This window comes from Pezoporus occidentalis, unplaced genomic scaffold (genome assembly GCF_034315485.1).
Source record: "Pezoporus occidentalis ecotype Australia unplaced genomic scaffold, CSIRO_AGI_Poc_V1 ctg27, whole genome shotgun sequence".
NCBI classification, from domain to species: domain Eukaryota; kingdom Metazoa; phylum Chordata; class Aves; order Psittaciformes; family Psittacidae; genus Pezoporus; species Pezoporus occidentalis.
The window spans coordinates 4,428,588-4,444,965 of record NW_026914611.1 but is presented as its reverse complement, the minus strand read 5'-3'; the positions used below and the strand labels follow the sequence as shown (position 1 = coordinate 4,444,965).

The 16,378-nt window shown below is 46.5% G+C and overlaps 1 protein-coding gene across 3 annotated transcripts; it reads left to right on the top strand.

Annotated features, from left to right (window-relative positions):
- The first annotated feature begins 11,033 nt into the window (after window positions 1-11,033).
- Window positions 11,034-15,852, top strand: LOC134166687 (T-cell activation Rho GTPase-activating protein-like). Of its 3 annotated transcripts, none has more exons than XM_062624575.1 (6): window positions 11,034-11,117; window positions 11,387-11,556; window positions 12,410-12,571; window positions 12,746-12,855; window positions 13,209-13,398; window positions 13,620-15,852. In XM_062624575.1, exons 2-6 carry the CDS (start codon window positions 11,392-11,394, stop codon window positions 13,869-13,871), a joined length of 879 nt encoding a protein of 292 aa, XP_062480559.1. In that variant the 5' UTR covers window positions 11,034-11,117; window positions 11,387-11,391; the 3' UTR covers window positions 13,872-15,852. The 3 variants fall into 3 exon arrangements, with proteins under 3 accessions (XP_062480559.1, XP_062480557.1, XP_062480560.1); XM_062624573.1 differs by having other exon boundaries at window positions 11,054-11,117; window positions 11,384-11,556; XM_062624576.1 differs by lacking the exon at window positions 11,034-11,117 and having other exon boundaries at window positions 11,374-11,556; window positions 13,620-13,745; window positions 14,026-15,852.
- Window positions 15,853-16,378: the final 526 nt, after the last annotated feature.

Genomic DNA, 16,378 nt, shown 5'->3' with positions numbered 1-16,378 from the left:
CTAGCTGTTAGCCTTATGTAATTCCATTTACTGTGACTGAACCCAACTCATCAGCCTGTTGCTCACCCAATGTATGATGGCTTGTCCAGGTGTATGCTGTTTTATCCAGGAGGATACTGTGAGAGAGAGCATACAAATCTCTGCTAAAATCCCAAACCACCACATTTGCTGGCTTCCCTTAGTTAACTAGATGGGCGATATCATGAAAGGAAATTAAGTTTGTTAAGCAGGACTTTCCCCTCATGAACCCATGCTGGCTATGACCAGTGCTTTGTCTCTCAAGTCCAACAAGGCTGAACTCAGAAAAGCATTTAGCTCTGGATTAGTTGTTAATCAACAAAAAAAAATTCAACTTTACTTCACTTAGATAACAGATTACAAAGTCATAAATCCATTTCCATTTCATTTCTAAGTATATTGCAAGTCTAATTCAGAACACATGCATTAAGAAAGCATAACCCCATGAACTTTAACAACATTGTACTTAACTGTATCTAAAGAAAAAGTAAAAGGAAGCAGATTTGAGAACAAGACTTGTTGTATTATAATTTACTTTATGGGGTTATTTTACAACACTGCACGGTTCACAGTAGAAACCACAGCCCCTCCGGAGACTGAAAAACAAAACAATTAATTTTATTGTAAACTTCCCTAAAACTGCATCAGGTTCTTATTTGTGTACAAAATACAAAAGAGAAGGGAAACCAAGAACACAAAAAACAGTCTCATCACCCCATAGATCCAGCGATGTCTTCTTGATCAGCAAGCAGAAACTTTCAGCTAGATTCCAATATAAAAAATTACATACCACATGGCTGAAGAACAGCTCCTTTCTACGGGGCCAGGGTCTCTTGGCTGCTCCCACAGGTGGGACTCACTTGCAGGGGACCTGGAGAGGTTAAGGCTGTGCCCTGACGGGCTCCGCAGTGTCCGTGCCTGTGTCCAGGCAGTTGATTTTCGCGCCCTGAGGGAAGACACGCGGGAAACCAGCCCCCTCTCTCCCCCCCCCCCCCCCCCACACACTTCCTGGAGCTCGATCCCTGCTCTGTCCACCTCAGGCCGTTTGCACAAACTGTAACAGGCGTTCCTTTAATCTTTTGAGTTGTTTTGAGGCAAACACAGAAAGGGATCTCTTGACCACACAGATACTTTAAAATTTTGCAAAACACTGCTGCAGAAGATAGTGAAGATTGGAACCAAGTGTACATCTTTCTTGTGGGCTTCTGATAGATTTTCAATTCGAAGAATGCAGAATATATCCCCACCTGTGATAATTCAATCTACAGGTTAATTTATTTCAGTTACTATAGGTAGGCTGAATAATCCCTGGGTTGATGCAGTAATACTTCTTGAGATTCCATCCTGTCTTGATATTCGGAAGAATTTTCATCAGCAAGAGTGGGGTTGCTCCCTAACATGGGGTGTCAGGGCAGGACCTGGAAGCCAGGTCCCATCCCACCCCCCATCCAGGAGCAGGGTAGCATGGCAGCCCCAGCGCTGGGCATCAAGCACCTTCTCTGGTTGTGCCAGGCTTAGGATTCGGCAGGTCATGATCCTGTGGGTGGGCTCAGCTTGAGGGGGCTCATGGCCAGGCAGAGCAGCGTTTTTGAGAGCTGGGGATTGTTCCTGCTGCAGGCATCCTAGCTCTTCCAAAATACTTTATTCAATTCAGTAATGAAGGAAAAGTACTTAAAAGGCTATATCATCTCTTTCAGAAATAATAACACAATCAGGTTTAATTACTGTAGTCACTCCAAAATAATCCTACAGCATTAACAGATGCACCAAAGATCTAGAAAACAAAATCTTTGACTTCAGCATGCATAGAATTTATCATAGCCTGTTAGAAAATGTGTAACCCCTTAGAAATTTCCCTGTCTCAATCAAGGACTTCTGCAGTGATTATAATTGTGAACAAACAGCTCTTATCTTCAAACACCTACAGAAGAAAATTACCATGCAAGGGCAATATTCAGTGTTGTAACCTGACATCTGCTTTAGAAGTGTTCAAGTAGAAAACAATCGTGAAGAATGATTTGAAGATAAAAGAGTGAGTGTCCTGGGTTCAGCAGGACATTCTTCTGTATAACATGTTGGTTTTCTCTTCATTGCAAAAATTCACGTGCAGCAAAATAACTGAAGCACACTAAACATTGACTTTAAAATATGAGGGATGTAGGTCATTAAATTTTGTACTAATTTCTTCCTCTTTGGTATGAGGAACATGTTGTTAATGTTTTTTTCTTCTTTGCCTTGTGATCTGCTTGGGTTAACTTTTAGATATTCTTTTAATACCATTTACATGATTTTTATATTCATTTGTTCCCACTTAGTCTAATTGTGTAGGTAGCTGCAATTATAATATTCTGTTACTTAGTGAACTGATGCAACATTTGTTGGGGTTTGCCCCAACTATATCCTGAATTATAAACTGCAAATGTGACTACCTATGTCCTTAGGTCATCACAGTTACAAAAAAGTGAGTAGCTCAAGATCATTCATAAAAAGATGGAAAGAAAAGTCATTTTTCCTGTGTTTAGTTTTAGCAAGGCTGATTTCAGATATCTAAAGAAAAAGAGGTTGGTTGTTTAACATTAAGACAAGAGCTATCTCCTGGCCTTTACTCATTATTTGCTTCAAGTTTTAAACCAGTCAAATGCAAAGATGAACAGTTTATTTCCAGGCACTGTCAATTATTATACTGCTTAGTTTGTTCCTTTATTCCACTGCAAATGTAAGGTAAGTAAATACATTTTAAAATTCCCTTAGAAATGTCTCTCCAAAGTTTAATTTTGAAAGGAAGGGAAAACAACTCTAAGAGGGAAAAATAAAACACTGCCAAAGCTGTAATGCTTTCTTACAATTTCAGTACATATATTTTTTTATTGATGTTTATAGAAAGTAACAAAAACATTGTTTCAAGCCTTTCACTATTTTTGTTCAAGTTCAATAGTGCTTTTAGAAATCCTTGCACCTGCAGGAAAAATTATGAAATCTGAGAAAGCCAGCTGTCAGGATTTTAATTCCTCAAGAAAATATTTTTATAAGAACCTGACATGCAAACATATGACGAAACCAGTAGCTTTTATTTAGTAGTGGAAAACAATATGTACACACAATTTTTACATGAGAAAAAAATTGTGGGTGTGGGTTGGTTTGTTTGTTTTTTGGTTTGGGGTTTTTTTTTGTTTGTTTTTTTTGTGTGTTTTTTTGTTTATGTTTAAAAAACAATTTGACAGGGCATTTTTGAAAATTATGTGCTTGTATGTTTACATATTTTTTCTGTTGTTCTTTCCATATGAAGACCCCTGGCATCAGGCAATAAAAAAGCCTTAGTTTTACGTGGTGCAATGAGAATAGAAGTGAAATTTTCAGAGTGTTACATTGTCAAACAATCTTACTTTTTAATTTTTACTTTTTAAGTAAAAAGTCAATCACTAAATTTAGAAAATGTTTTTAAAATTTAAAAAAAAAAATTTGAAAATTTTTCATGACCTGCTCTTATCAGTCCAGTATTATTAGCCAAATTTTTGAACATACAATGGATTCCTACAATAAGATAATTTTCTTTTCTAATGAAATATATATACAGAAAAGTTGTGTCCTGGGCTCAGCAGTAGCAGTCATTTTTCTCCTTCTTAGTAGCCGGTGCAGTGCTGTGTTTTTGATTTTCAGCCTGGGAACTGTTCTGATAGCACCAATGTTTTTAGCCGTTGCTCAGTAATGTTTAGTCTGACCAAGGACTTTCTGAGCCTCATGCTCTGCCAGGGATGAGGGGAAGCTGGGAGGAAGCAGAGACAGGACACCTAACCCAAACTAACCAAAGAAGTATTCCATACCACAGTATGTCATGCCCAGTATATAAACTGGGGGCAGTTACCCGGAAGGGCTAGATCACTGCTCGTGTCAGACTGGGTATCGGTCGGCAGGTGGTGAGCTGTTGTATTCTCTTCCCTTGTTATTTCCATTATCATCATTATTATTGGTGGTAGCAGTAGCGGTTTTAGTTACCAGGCTGTTCTTATCTCAACCCAGGGGTTGTTCTTATCTCAACCTATGGGAGTTACATTCTTTCAATTCTCCTCCTCATCCCCCTCATCCCTCTGCGAGCGGGGGGAGGAAGGCAGGGAAGTGAGCGACCAGCTGCATGATTCTGGGTTGATAGCTGGGCTTAAACCAGGGCAGTTCTTTTGGCGCCCAGCGCGGGGCATGATGGGTTGGGATAAAGACAGATCTGACCAGAGTGTATCTAATCGTGTTTGTGATAAGCATTCATTGTTTTGGATTAGTAGTCACCGGTCACAACGCTGATTTATTGGCTCTCAAAGTTGTTGCTCTTGATCTTGGAGTTTTATCATGTCCTACCTTACTTACAGCCAGTACTTGCTGTGTTAGTGTTCATCAGCTGAGGGCCTTGGACAAAGGTTCTTGTTTCATTGTACTTTATGGCAATGACTTGTAATACAATAGACTCATTGATCATTAAATTGGTCTGGCTTGCGTTCCCAGTGTGGTCACCACCTCTGTACTTTGGGAGGTATATAATAGAAGTGTTTAGCAATTACACGTATTTTTTCCCCTCCTTTCTTTTTTCCCCAGCATGTAAAAATAGTTACATTAATTCTTGGCCTTTGCTGACCTCTGGTCTTCCAATGATCTATTTTTTTTCCAGGCTAATGTTTCTCAGCCATAGACTAGACAATAGCCTCACTTACTTGTTTTGGGTTTTTTTTCTCTTTTATTCTGGGTTTTAGTATCAACATATTGTTGATGTTATTATTGTTGTTATTATCGTTGATGTTATTTCAGTGATACAGTCAGACTGCTACTAGAGTAAAAGACATCAAATAACTTTACAGGCCATATCCAAAAGGTATCAACATTTTATTAGGAAATCAATCTGAAAGAATAAAACATGATAAATGCATTTTCTTAGCCCATCTACAAAAAATATTTCTTATTGTGAAAGTGAAAGGAGCACATCTCCTGGAGAAGAAAAGGCACCAGGAAGACCTAATAGCAGCCTTTCGGTACCTACAGGGGGCTTACTAGGAAGCTGGAGAGGGACTTTTTACAAGGGCCTGTTATGATAGGACATGAGGGAATGGTTTTAAACTTGAATAGCATAGATTTAGATTAAGTATTGGGAAGAAATTCTTTACTATATGTGGGCAGTGAGACACTGGAACAGTTTGCCTAAAGAAGTTGTGGATGCCTCACCCCTGGCAGTGTTCAAGGACAGGCTGGACAGGCATTTGAGCAACCTGGTCTAATGGAAGTGCCTCTGCCCATGGCAGGGGGTTGGAACTATATGGGAACTATATGATCTTCAAGGTCCTTTCCAACACAAACCATTCTATGTTTCTGTGAATTTAGTTATTGTTGATAAATAAGAGGTGACAAAAATAATACAGTAGTTTGTTTGAAGTAGTTGTTTGCCACAGGGAATTCATTCATTATAGGTTTGGGTAAATACTATCACTCCAGGAGCTTATCCAGTCTTTTAAAGTAGTAATACAGAGGAATGTACTAGTAGGTCATTGAGCTAATACTTCAGAGAAAAGTATACCAAAATAGGTACATGTACGCCTACTTTTTTCTACATGAGTGTTGTATGTTCATTGTGTACACATTTGATGAAAAAACATGGCTGTGATCAATGTAATAATAGATTCTTCCTCTTGGAAATATTTGCATGACTATATACATGACATTTTTTAAAGTAGACTTTTATTTTGCTTTATGTAGTTTAGAAACAGTAACCAAGTTATGCTATCTCAAGGTTGCAATAAGAGTTTTATTTAGAATAATGTGGGACAAGATTTCTTTGAAAGATTTGTTTTTTTCACTTGCTTTCACACATCTGCCTGTGATTAAATTTAGGATATAGTGACTCTACACGCAGACAAAATTGTGGGGCTTTTTTCTGAGTTACAGATACACTGAATTTTATAACATTGTCTGCAGAACATTAGAATTAGAAACATTATCAAACATTTCTAAAACTGAAAACTTCTGTACATCAACTGTAAAAGAAATAACTGTAGAGGCAAGAGAAAGCTGAAAGCACTTAAGCATGGAGTATAGAAAGGAAAGCCTTTTTGCTTTTCACAGCAATTGTACTTGGCTACCTTGATGTTATTACATTACAATGCCTGTTAGACACTGTGTTTAGTTAAATTATGAAAAAAAGTTCTTAAGTTTCCTCTCCTAAAATGCCTCATCTCAGATTTTGTACTTCCTAAAGTAGAAAGGTTGATTGTACCCATGTGAATTTTCCTGTGGAAATACAGATATTAACAAAAACCAGACTGAATGTCCCATTACAGGAGCCTCTATGTGTTAGATTATAGGCGTTTCCATGTGTAAACTGAGAGCTAACAATAACTGTTTAGTAAGAAACCAAAGATTATTTTTTTTCCCCTTCTCTTCCCTCTTGTCTCTGTGTCCTGGGTTAAGCAGTAGCAGTCATTTTTTCTCCTTCTTAGTAGCTGGTGCAGTGCTGTGTTTTTGACTTTCAGCCTGGGAACTGCGCTGATAACACCACTGGTTTTAGTTGCTGCTGAGTAATGTTTACTCTGACCAAGGTCTTTCTGAGTCTCATGCTCTGCCAAGGAGGAGGGGCAGACGGGAGGAAGCGGATTCAGGACACCTGACCCAAACTAACAAAAGAGGTATTCCATACCACAGCATGTCATGCCCAATATATAAACTGGTGGCAGTTAGCTGGAAGGACTAGATCGCTGCTCAGGTTGGACTGGGTATCAGTCGGTGGGTGGTGGGCCCATGGGAGTTTGATTTTGGAACAACTCCAGAGGAAGGCCATGAGGATGATCAGGGGGCTGGAGCACCTCCTGTATGAAGATAGGCTGAGAAAGTTGGGGCTGTTCAGCCTGGAGAAGAGGAGGCTGCGTGGAGACCTCCTAGCAGCCTTCCAGTATATGAAGGGGGCCTATAAGGATTCTGGGGAGGGACTATTCATTAGGGACTGTAGTGACTGGACAAGGGGTAACGGGTTAAAACTTAAACAGGGGAATTTTAGATTGGATATACGGAAGAAGTTCTTTACTGTGAGGGTTGTGAGGCACTGGAATGGGTTGCCCAGGGAGGTTGTGAATGCTCCATCCCTGGCAGTGTTCAAGGCCAGGTTGGACAAAGCCTTGGGTGGCGTGGTTTAGTGTGAGGTGTCCCTGCCCATGACAGGGGGGCTTGGAACTAGATGATCTTAAGGTCCTTTCCTACCCTAACTATTCTATGATTCGTATACTTGATGTTATATTGACAGTTACTGACAATCTGCTTTTTGGTAACTCATCAAAAATTAGCACAAAGAATGTAATGTAATTGCTTTGTACTAGTACATTAAACTTTTCATGAAGTTACTGTGGTAGAACAGTAAATGCATATCAAGTTAATTTTACTTCCTCTATGTCAGATGTATAAGTAAAGGATTATGCCTCTTAGATCTCGTCGTCAGCCATAAATCATGCAGTCGCTCTCTCACTCCCTCCCTTTTTGCCCTCCCCCTGCTCCCGGAGAGATGGGAAGGAGAATCAAAACAATGCAACTCCCTCGGGTCGAGATAAGAACAGTTTAGTAACTAAGGTATCACACAAATCAGTACTGCTACCACCAGTAACAATAATGATAAATAACGAAGAGAATACAACACCTCACCACCTGCCGACCGATAACCCGCTCCACCCCACCCGACCGAGCACCAACCGATACCTAGTCCAACCCCACAGTGCCCCAGCACTTCTGGGTAACTCTCAGTTACCTCCTGGGCATGACGTGCTGTGTATGGAATACCTCTTTGGTCAGCTTGGGTCAGGTGTCCTGTCTCTGCTTCCTCCCGCCTTCCCCTCATCCCTGGCAGAGCATGAGGCTTACAAAGTCCTTGGCCAAACCAAAGCATCATTGTTACCAGCTCTGTTCCCAGGCCGAAAGTCAAAACACAGCACTGCACCAGCTACCAAGAAGGAGAAAAACGACTGCTACTGCTGAACCCAGGACACCAGGGAAGTTGTGAATGCTCCATCCCTGGTGGTGTTCAAGAGCAGGTTGGACAGAGCCTTGCGTGACACTGTTTAGTGTGAGGTGTCCCTGCCCATGGCAGGGGTGGTGGAAATGGGTGATCTTAAGGTCCTTTCCAACCCTAACTATTCTATGATTCTGTGATTGTATGATTATCCTCCCCATCTGTCTGGAGAGGGAGTTGGGAGGTAAGAACAGAGGGAGCGAGCAAGCAGATATGTTGCTTGGAGTTACTGGGTGGGCTTAAAATACAGCACACATAGACAAGATTCTGTGGGCAATTAGGAGAAATCTCTGGGTAGGTAGCTCTTGTCCTTCTGGGAGATTTCCATTTCCCACACCTCAGCTGGCAATACCATACTGTCACTGCTGGGACAAGTGAGGCTGTGGAATTCCTGATGTTTGCGGAAGGCAGCTTCTTTTCACAAGTACTCAGTGATCCAACTAGGAAAGGTGCCCTCCTAGACTTGCTCTTTGTGAATCAAGAGGGATGCGTGTGAGGTGTGATGGTAGGAGGCTGTCTTGGCCACCCTAATCCCAAAGACCTTGAGCTCAAGCTTTTGGATGTCATGAGGGAAAAGCTCAGCAGAGTTGCTACACTGGGTATCAAGAGAGCAAAACTGAAGCTGCAGAGGAACCTATTTGGTAGGGTCTCCTGGGCATGAGCTTTTGAGGACTTCAGGGACCACGAGAGCTGCTCGCTTTTAAAGAACCAGCTTTTGAAAGCACAGGAGCAGCAATCCCATTGTGTCAATAGAAGCCAAGCAGGTGCAGCAGAAGAGCAGCTTGGAACTCCTCCTGGAACGGGGGTGGGAACAGAAATTGTGTGCTCTCTAGAAGCAAGTTCAAGCTTCTCAGGAAAACTATTGAGCTGTGGCTCACACATGGAGGGAGACATCACAAAAGCCCAAAGCTCAACTAGAGATGAAACTGGTCAGGGTTCTGTCAGACAGCAACAAAAGGCTTTTTGAAGTATGCTAATAGCAAGCAGAGGCCTAAGGAAAGTATTGGGACCTTGACTTTATGAACATGACCACTGAAAAGTGCAGATGAAGGAAAGACAGAGGTATTTAATGCTTTAGTATTGCCTCAGTGTGCATGGTAGACCTGGGGCTACCCAGGTCCTGTGAGTCAGAGGACCATGGCTGCAGGAGCCATGACTTTCCATTGGTGGACACTGCCGTTGTAAGGGAGCAGTCTTTGGGGGCAGGGCTGGACATGGGCATCATGGTGAGAGCCCCACAGGGCTCTACCCCATCTGGGGCCCTGGGTTCCAGAACTGAGGTCACATTGGTGTTCCATCCTAACCCAGTGGTGGCCCAGCAACAACTCCAGTGCCTGTACAGATGGTGCTGCAAGTGGCAGCACCAGCGGCACTGGGGGTGCCAACCTTTTGTAGAGGAGCGCTCCCATCCTGAGTGTGACAAGTTTTTATTTGCACGTCTTCTTGCGCCCCTGTCAGGATGGGGCAGTGGCTCTGCTGCTGCTGGTCCAGGTGGGTTCCCCCACAGCTCGGGGATGCACCAACACAGTCGGGCCCTGCTGCAGCTGCTTTGCTCATGTCTGACACTGTCTGCCCGGCAGGGATGACCATGGCCCCGAGCAGCAGTGCAAGCCCCACCAGGTGTTGCCTGAACCGCTGCTCCGGGCATGCTTGCGGGTGACTCGGGGCCGTGACCAGAGGAAGAAGAGGGACCTCCTCCTCTTCAGAGACACCCTGGTCATCACCAAGACCAGGTAAGACAGCCAGAGCCCAGCTGCCTTTCCTCCCAAGCCCTGCCCCTGGCACCAGAGCACCAGAGCAGGGACAGCCAACGAGCAGCCCCAGGGCCCCGGCACCCTGGTGCTGGATGTACACGTGGCCATGCCCATGGCAGGTGGGCACTAGAGGGGAGCCAGCAGGCTTGGCCACCTCCAGCTCACTCCCTGCTGCTCCTCTCTGCAGACGTGGCAGCACCCTGCGCCTGCTGCTCTGGCTGGCCCTGGGCCTGCTGCAGGTGCTGAGCAGCGGGAAGGGCTCAGCTGGTGATGCTGCTGAGGAGGAGGAAGGGAAGGCCACCAGCTCCCTTGTCTTCCTCTGGCCCTGTGGCTCCTGTTTAGTCACCTTCTTGTGAGTCCCAATGCAACATCCCACCAGAGGGGTGGGCCGCACCTCTGCCCTGCCCCATGAGGCATCATCTGCTGGGGCACAGCAGGCACTAAGGCTGTTTCTCCCCTCTTTTGGCAGCTCCCGAGCAGTGAAGGAACTCTGGGTCAACGCCCTCCTTAGGTAAGCCCTGCCTGGTACTGCAGCCTGGCTGCCCATGCTCCCATCATGGGGAGATGCTCCATGAGTGTCAACCAAACAATTAGAAAACACCTCTGCTGAGCTGGGCACAGGTGCCCCACAGCTGCAGACAGAGGTGCTCGCACAGCTGCAGGCAGAGGTGTCACCACTGCCAAGCAGGCACAGCTGGCAGAGCTGCTTCATCCAGCTGTGTCCAGCCAACACTTGCCCAGCCCCATCCTCACCACTGTCACTGCTCCTGCTCCACTGCCAGGTGGTCCCGGCTGTTCCTGGCAGTGTGGAAGAGCTCACCAGGCTGGCAGCAGAGGGAAGAGCTGGCTTGGGTCTCACACAGCTCTTTCTCTCCCCCTTCCCCATGCACAGACCACCCGAAGGAGTTCAGGGAGCCCGGGTGACCCAGCTGCCGTCCATCAGGCTGCTGCTGAAGGAGCTGAGTGGCCGCTATGCTGTGAGTGTCCCTCCTGCCTCTGCTCTGTCCCCAGGGGCTCCTCCAGCCCAGCATCAGCTGCATCGCTCCTCACCTTCTGCTCTTTTCCCCTTGCCCAGGGGACGACACTGGATGCCAGCAGCATGGAGAAGCTGCTCCAGCACCAAGCCCAGGTCAGAGTCACTTGAGGAGCAATCTCACTCATCCCCACCTCTCACACACAGCCAGAGGCTGATGCAGCTCTCCAGGGAGCCTTTCTGCTGTGGGGCTCCTTGGTGAGCACAGCCCATTTCTTGCAGGCTGGTGCCAGGCAGCTGCCACTTCCTGGCCCCTCCGGCAGTGAAGGCAGACGTGGCCAAGTGGATGGTGAGTGTGGAGAAGACAGGGGCAGGATGGCCCTTCTCTCCTGCTCTTGCACGCGTGCTGCAATGGGGCTGCCGCTGCCCTTCCCGCAGGGCACGTCCATCCCCATCACTCTGTGGCAGCAGAGAGCTGAGCCCTGGGGCCCCTCGCTCCCAAATGATGCTGCCTCTCTCATGCCCTCGGTGGTGGGGAGACAGCACTGAGGGAAGTCTGGGACCACTCTCCTGGTGCTTCTCCTCCATGGTTGTTTGCTCTCTTTCCCTTGGCAGCAGGTAGGATGAGCAGGAGCAGGAGGAGGCTGCCCTCGCCATTGGCACGGCCAGGGACCTCGGCTGCAGTAGGGGCACCGGGGCCATCGGGCTCTGCTGGCGCAGGATCTTTCTTTGCCCGGCCCTTGGAAGATCTGTGCAGCCAGGATGGCATGCTGCCTCAGCCCATCCAGGTAAGGCCGCCTGGGCAGGGGTTTCCCCATCCCATCATCCTGTTAGAGAGGGTGAAGTTTTTACAATAAAATAATCATATAAAATAGTAAAATGATTATATTTGAGAAATTTATAAATCAATAGTGAGGCTTTGTATATTAGAAGACGTTGTAACTTTGCCGTTTTGTATCATAGTTACTCTGTAACTACATGATACAATGGTAGTCTTGGTAGCAAGAGCTAACATAACTGCATATAGTGAGGGGAGTATAGGTGTATGTATTGTAAAACTCTACCCAAGCAGAACCTAAGTTTAAGATAGCCAAAAAGGGCATACCAGAAGCATCCTGGTGAAGATAAGAGAATGCTAACGTCCGGAAGACGACTGGGATCTGGCCAAGTAGAGAAAAGGTGAAAAGGACAACCTGAGGAAGACTTCTTACTTCATCTGAGGAAGACTCCTTACTTCATCTGAGGAAGACTCCTTACTTCATCAGGGCGACCACCAGAGGGGGCTGCGCAAACGCAGAAGAGGCTGATGTCGTAAGAGACTGAGGTAGCAATCTTTGATGCATATGTATTAGTAAATGATGTAATCTGTGTTGAATATGTATTAGTTACGAAATTTTTAGTGTATAAATTGTGAATGCGATGTGACGGGAATTGGAACCAGATTTGGGTGCGTACCCCTGGTTCCCGGTGCCTCAATAAAGCACCTCATATAACCATTCCGGTGGTTATGTGTCAGTTCTTACGCTAACAATCCCATCCCATCCCACCCCATCCTGCTGGCTCCTCAATAAAGAGGTTGTCCCCAGCACCTACCTCAGGACCTCTCTCCAGCCCAGCAACTCTCCTCCTCTGTGCCCTCAGGACCTCCTGGCTCTGCTCAATGAGCATGGCCCATCCACGGAGCGGATCTTCCGACTGCCAGCCAGCCAGCGCGCCTGCCATGAGGTCAGGGAGGCCCTGGACATCGGGGTGCCGGTGCAGCTGGAAAACCAGCTCATGCTGCTGCTGGCTGTCCTCTTGAAGGTGAGCCCTGCTGACCCAGAGCCCTGCAGCTCCCGGCTCTCTTGGTGCTGATGGGCACCTGTGGGAACACACGCAGAAACCCAGCCACCTGCTCATGAGCCAGAGGGCTGGGGATGCTGCAAATGCTCCTGGGGACAGTGGCCAAAGCCTCACATGGAGCCCTTGGCACTGCAGGACCTCCTCCGGAATATCCCCTCCAAGCTCCTCAACATCCAGCTGTTCGAGGAGTGGATGAATGCCATGGAGAAGACCAGTAGGCAGGAGAGGCTAGCAGCACTGACAGAGTAAGTGTGGCAGCAGCCAGCAAGGACTGGCACAGCCTGGAATTCCAATGCAAAGCAGTGGCATGCCTGAAATAGCCATGGCTCCTGCAAGCCACCTCCTGTTGCTGCAGGGTTTATGTTTGCAGGGAAAGGGGCACCAAAAGGCTTTTCTCTCTGGGGAGCACTTCCCACAGGCACTGGGGCTTGTTCCAACAAGAGCCTCTTTCAGAAGAGCAGGGAGGGAGGGAGGTGGCCGCATCTCAGCAAAGGCAGAACCTCTGCTTTAGAGCAGGCAGTGGCCTTGGGTGAGATCAGCCTGGGAGACCTGTGTTGTCAACACCGACTTCATTAACACTGTGCTCATGTTCCCTCAGGGTGGCCAGCAAGCTACCAGAGGCCAACCTGCTCCTGCTCCAGCACTTGCTGTGGCTGCTTAGCAGCACCAGCAAGAATGTGGCCACAACCAAGATGACTGCCAGGAACCTGGCCATCTGCCTGGCATCAAACCTCCTGAGCCCACTCCAGGAGATGCCCCTGGATGTCCTGGCTCTGGAGACAGGGAAGGTACGCTGTGTTCACCACCCGGCTACAGAGTTCCAAGCCCATCCCGGCTTTGCTGCTCAGAGGGTCCTGGCTGCCTCCTCCCATCATCAAAGCCATGGGCAGCATCCGGGAAGAGCAGGCCCACAGCTGCACTTGCCTGCACAGAAGCGTGGGTCAGGCTGGGAAAGGCTGTTTGAGCCCTCATCAGCCCCCTCAGTGAAACAGTGGTTTGCTGTGTGCAGGGAACGCAGCTCGTCGAGTTCCTCATTGACCAGCAGGTGGAACGCATTGGAGAGCAGGTGGCCGGGCTGGCCAGCAAGGGGGATCAGGAGACACCAGCACCACAAGCAGAGCTGGAAACAGCAGAGGTAAGTGAAGTGCACAAGCAGTGTGACAACAAAAGCCTCCCCCCTCAGAAGGTGGGGCTGCTGCTGAAAGGACAAGCACGGTCATCCACCAGCCTGCAGCTCTGCCAAAGTACAGAGCAAGGCTGATGCAGGTTGGCCATCCTGCTTTGTGAGGTGATCCCACCACAGCTGGCTCAGCTGAGCTGAGCAAACCCATCCAAGGTATGTGCCTTTTAGAGCTAGGGTAGCAATTGTGCAGGGAGGTCCTTGCCCCCTGCTAACCTACACATTGCCATTGCAGGTGCCTCCCATCGCTCCTGAGAGAGAACAGCAGAGGAGCTTATCCGGGGAGAGAAGGTAAAACTGCCTGGCTTTGCTTGGTTCAAGCTAATCATGGCTTCACCTGTCTAACAATACTGTTGAATGGAAAGGTTCCCTGGCTCTTCGCGGAACACCAGGAAGCGAAGAGCAACCTGGGAAGAGGGCAGTGACAGGCCACCATCCCGGAAGAAGACCAAAACTGAGCTCTCAGGGATGGGCAACTCAAAAAATTCAAGCAGGGGAAGAACGAGGCACCCAGGTATGTAGCAGAGCCTGTGTTCCATCTTTTTGCCAAGCTCTGAGTATAGGAAACATTCCTGAGGTGCACAGGATGGTCCTGCCTTGGGGGAACATGTATGTCAGGAGAAACATGCCACCACAGCATTGCCTGCCAACCTGTGATTTTAGTATGGCAGTGTGAGGGATGCTGCTGCTTGGGTTTTGGAAAGGACCATATCCCAGCTTCCCAGGCTCCCTGCCGAGCCCTGCTGCCTGGCGAGGGGGCACTGTGCATCTCTGTCAACTTGCCGTGCTCTGAAGGTGTTGCATGTGTTGAGAAGGTACCAAAGCAACGCTGTAGTTGTCAGTTAGGAGACAGTAAGGAGCCTCTCTTCTGTGCTAGCAATGACCCTTTTTACAGCATACTTCCAAAAAACCCAGGAGCCAAGTCCTGCCTGCTCTTCCCCTCATGTCTTCATCAGCACTTTCTGACTGCCCTTGTAGGTGCCCATTTACTGCTTCGATTCCCCGCATGTGCTCTGCTGCCTGGGCTTGGAGTTCCACCGTGTGGCCCCAGCACCACCTCGGCAGCGGCGAGGACAGAACCACCTTCTGCTCTGGATAGAAGGTTCCACCACCTTGTCCCAGAGCCAGAGCAGCGCCCTCAGACCCATCCCAGCCCTCACAGGCGGCCTTGCTGGCTCACTCCTCAGCTCTGCCAGCAAAAGCCCACCCACTGGAGCCTCTCCTCAAGTGGTGAGCTGGCCTCTGGACTTTGTTACTACCGTTGTTACTCTGCTTGTGTCTATGTTTGTTGATATACTTGTTTCTGTGTTTATAACTGTGTTTATTCGTCTATTACTATGTCTTTTTAAAACAAATTTTAGGATATACTTTAGGATAGATTTAGGATATAGTTTAGGAAGCACGTTATAGGATGGTAGTTATTTCACATTGTGTTAGTACACACTTCATAGGATCGTAGAATAGTTAGGATTAGAATAGGATAGTTAGGATTGGAAAGGACTTCCAGTAATTTCATGTAATGTCACAAGACTGCTCTTTGAATGGCTTTTCATCTGTATTAGTAAAAATAAGAAAGAATTACAAAAGTCGTATCTCTCTGCCTTGCCATCTGCATCCTGCAGAATGGAAAACAGAAAATAAAGTGTATTGAGAGAGTCTTTGGATTAGGGAAGAAATGACAGAAAGATATTTATGAATGCAGAAGAATTACTGCTACACCTTGAAAAAGATTCAGATAAGCTCTAAAGAGTACTGCCTGCTGTTGGAATACAGCTGCATATCTTAGACACCTGTTAAGGTCCAGAAGTAAAGAGAAACTTGCTTCTGAAAGAAAAATGAAGGCAGGCAGCAGATAGGAGCATTGAATTGCTCCACTGTACGTTCATTGACAACTGCTCGTGGTGGGGAGAGAGATGCTGAAACAGAAACAAAAAAAAAAACAAAAAACAACAAGGAAACAAAATAATAATAAAATACCCCCAACACAAAACCAAACAACCGCCTCCCACCTCCTCCCAAAAAACCCCGAAAAACAAAAAAATAAAAAATAAAAAAAAAAACACAACCAAAACCCCCCTAAATCCTATTTTGAAAAAAAAAAAAATAAAAAATATATCCCTCAGATCCCTCTCACTCTGATGGGAGAAACACTGGGAGATGACAGCAGGTGTCCCAGGCATCTGCAAACAAAGTTGTCTCAAAACTGGATAGGTTTGAGGGGTAGAGGTGAGTGGCTGATAACGCACGTATTCCCCTTGCATTTGCTGGAATACATTGTGCAAACTGCCTGCAGTTCTCAGCATTGCTTCATATGTATTATGCCTCCTGGAGCAGGGGGAGGAAGGAGGGGGACTGAGTGACCGGCTGCGTTTTGGTTTGCTGACTGGGCTTAAACCATGACAAGTTGGTATAATAAAATTGTGTTGGAGTTAATAGCTACTTAAACTAGTACATCATCCTGTGATCAACATTCAATTTTAATTCCAAGAAAGATATAATTATGGAATTTTCTTTATAATTCACATTCTGGTAAGTCCATAACATTTGGCAAGTATAAGAATTCATTTTAATAATCTAAATGTAATAGA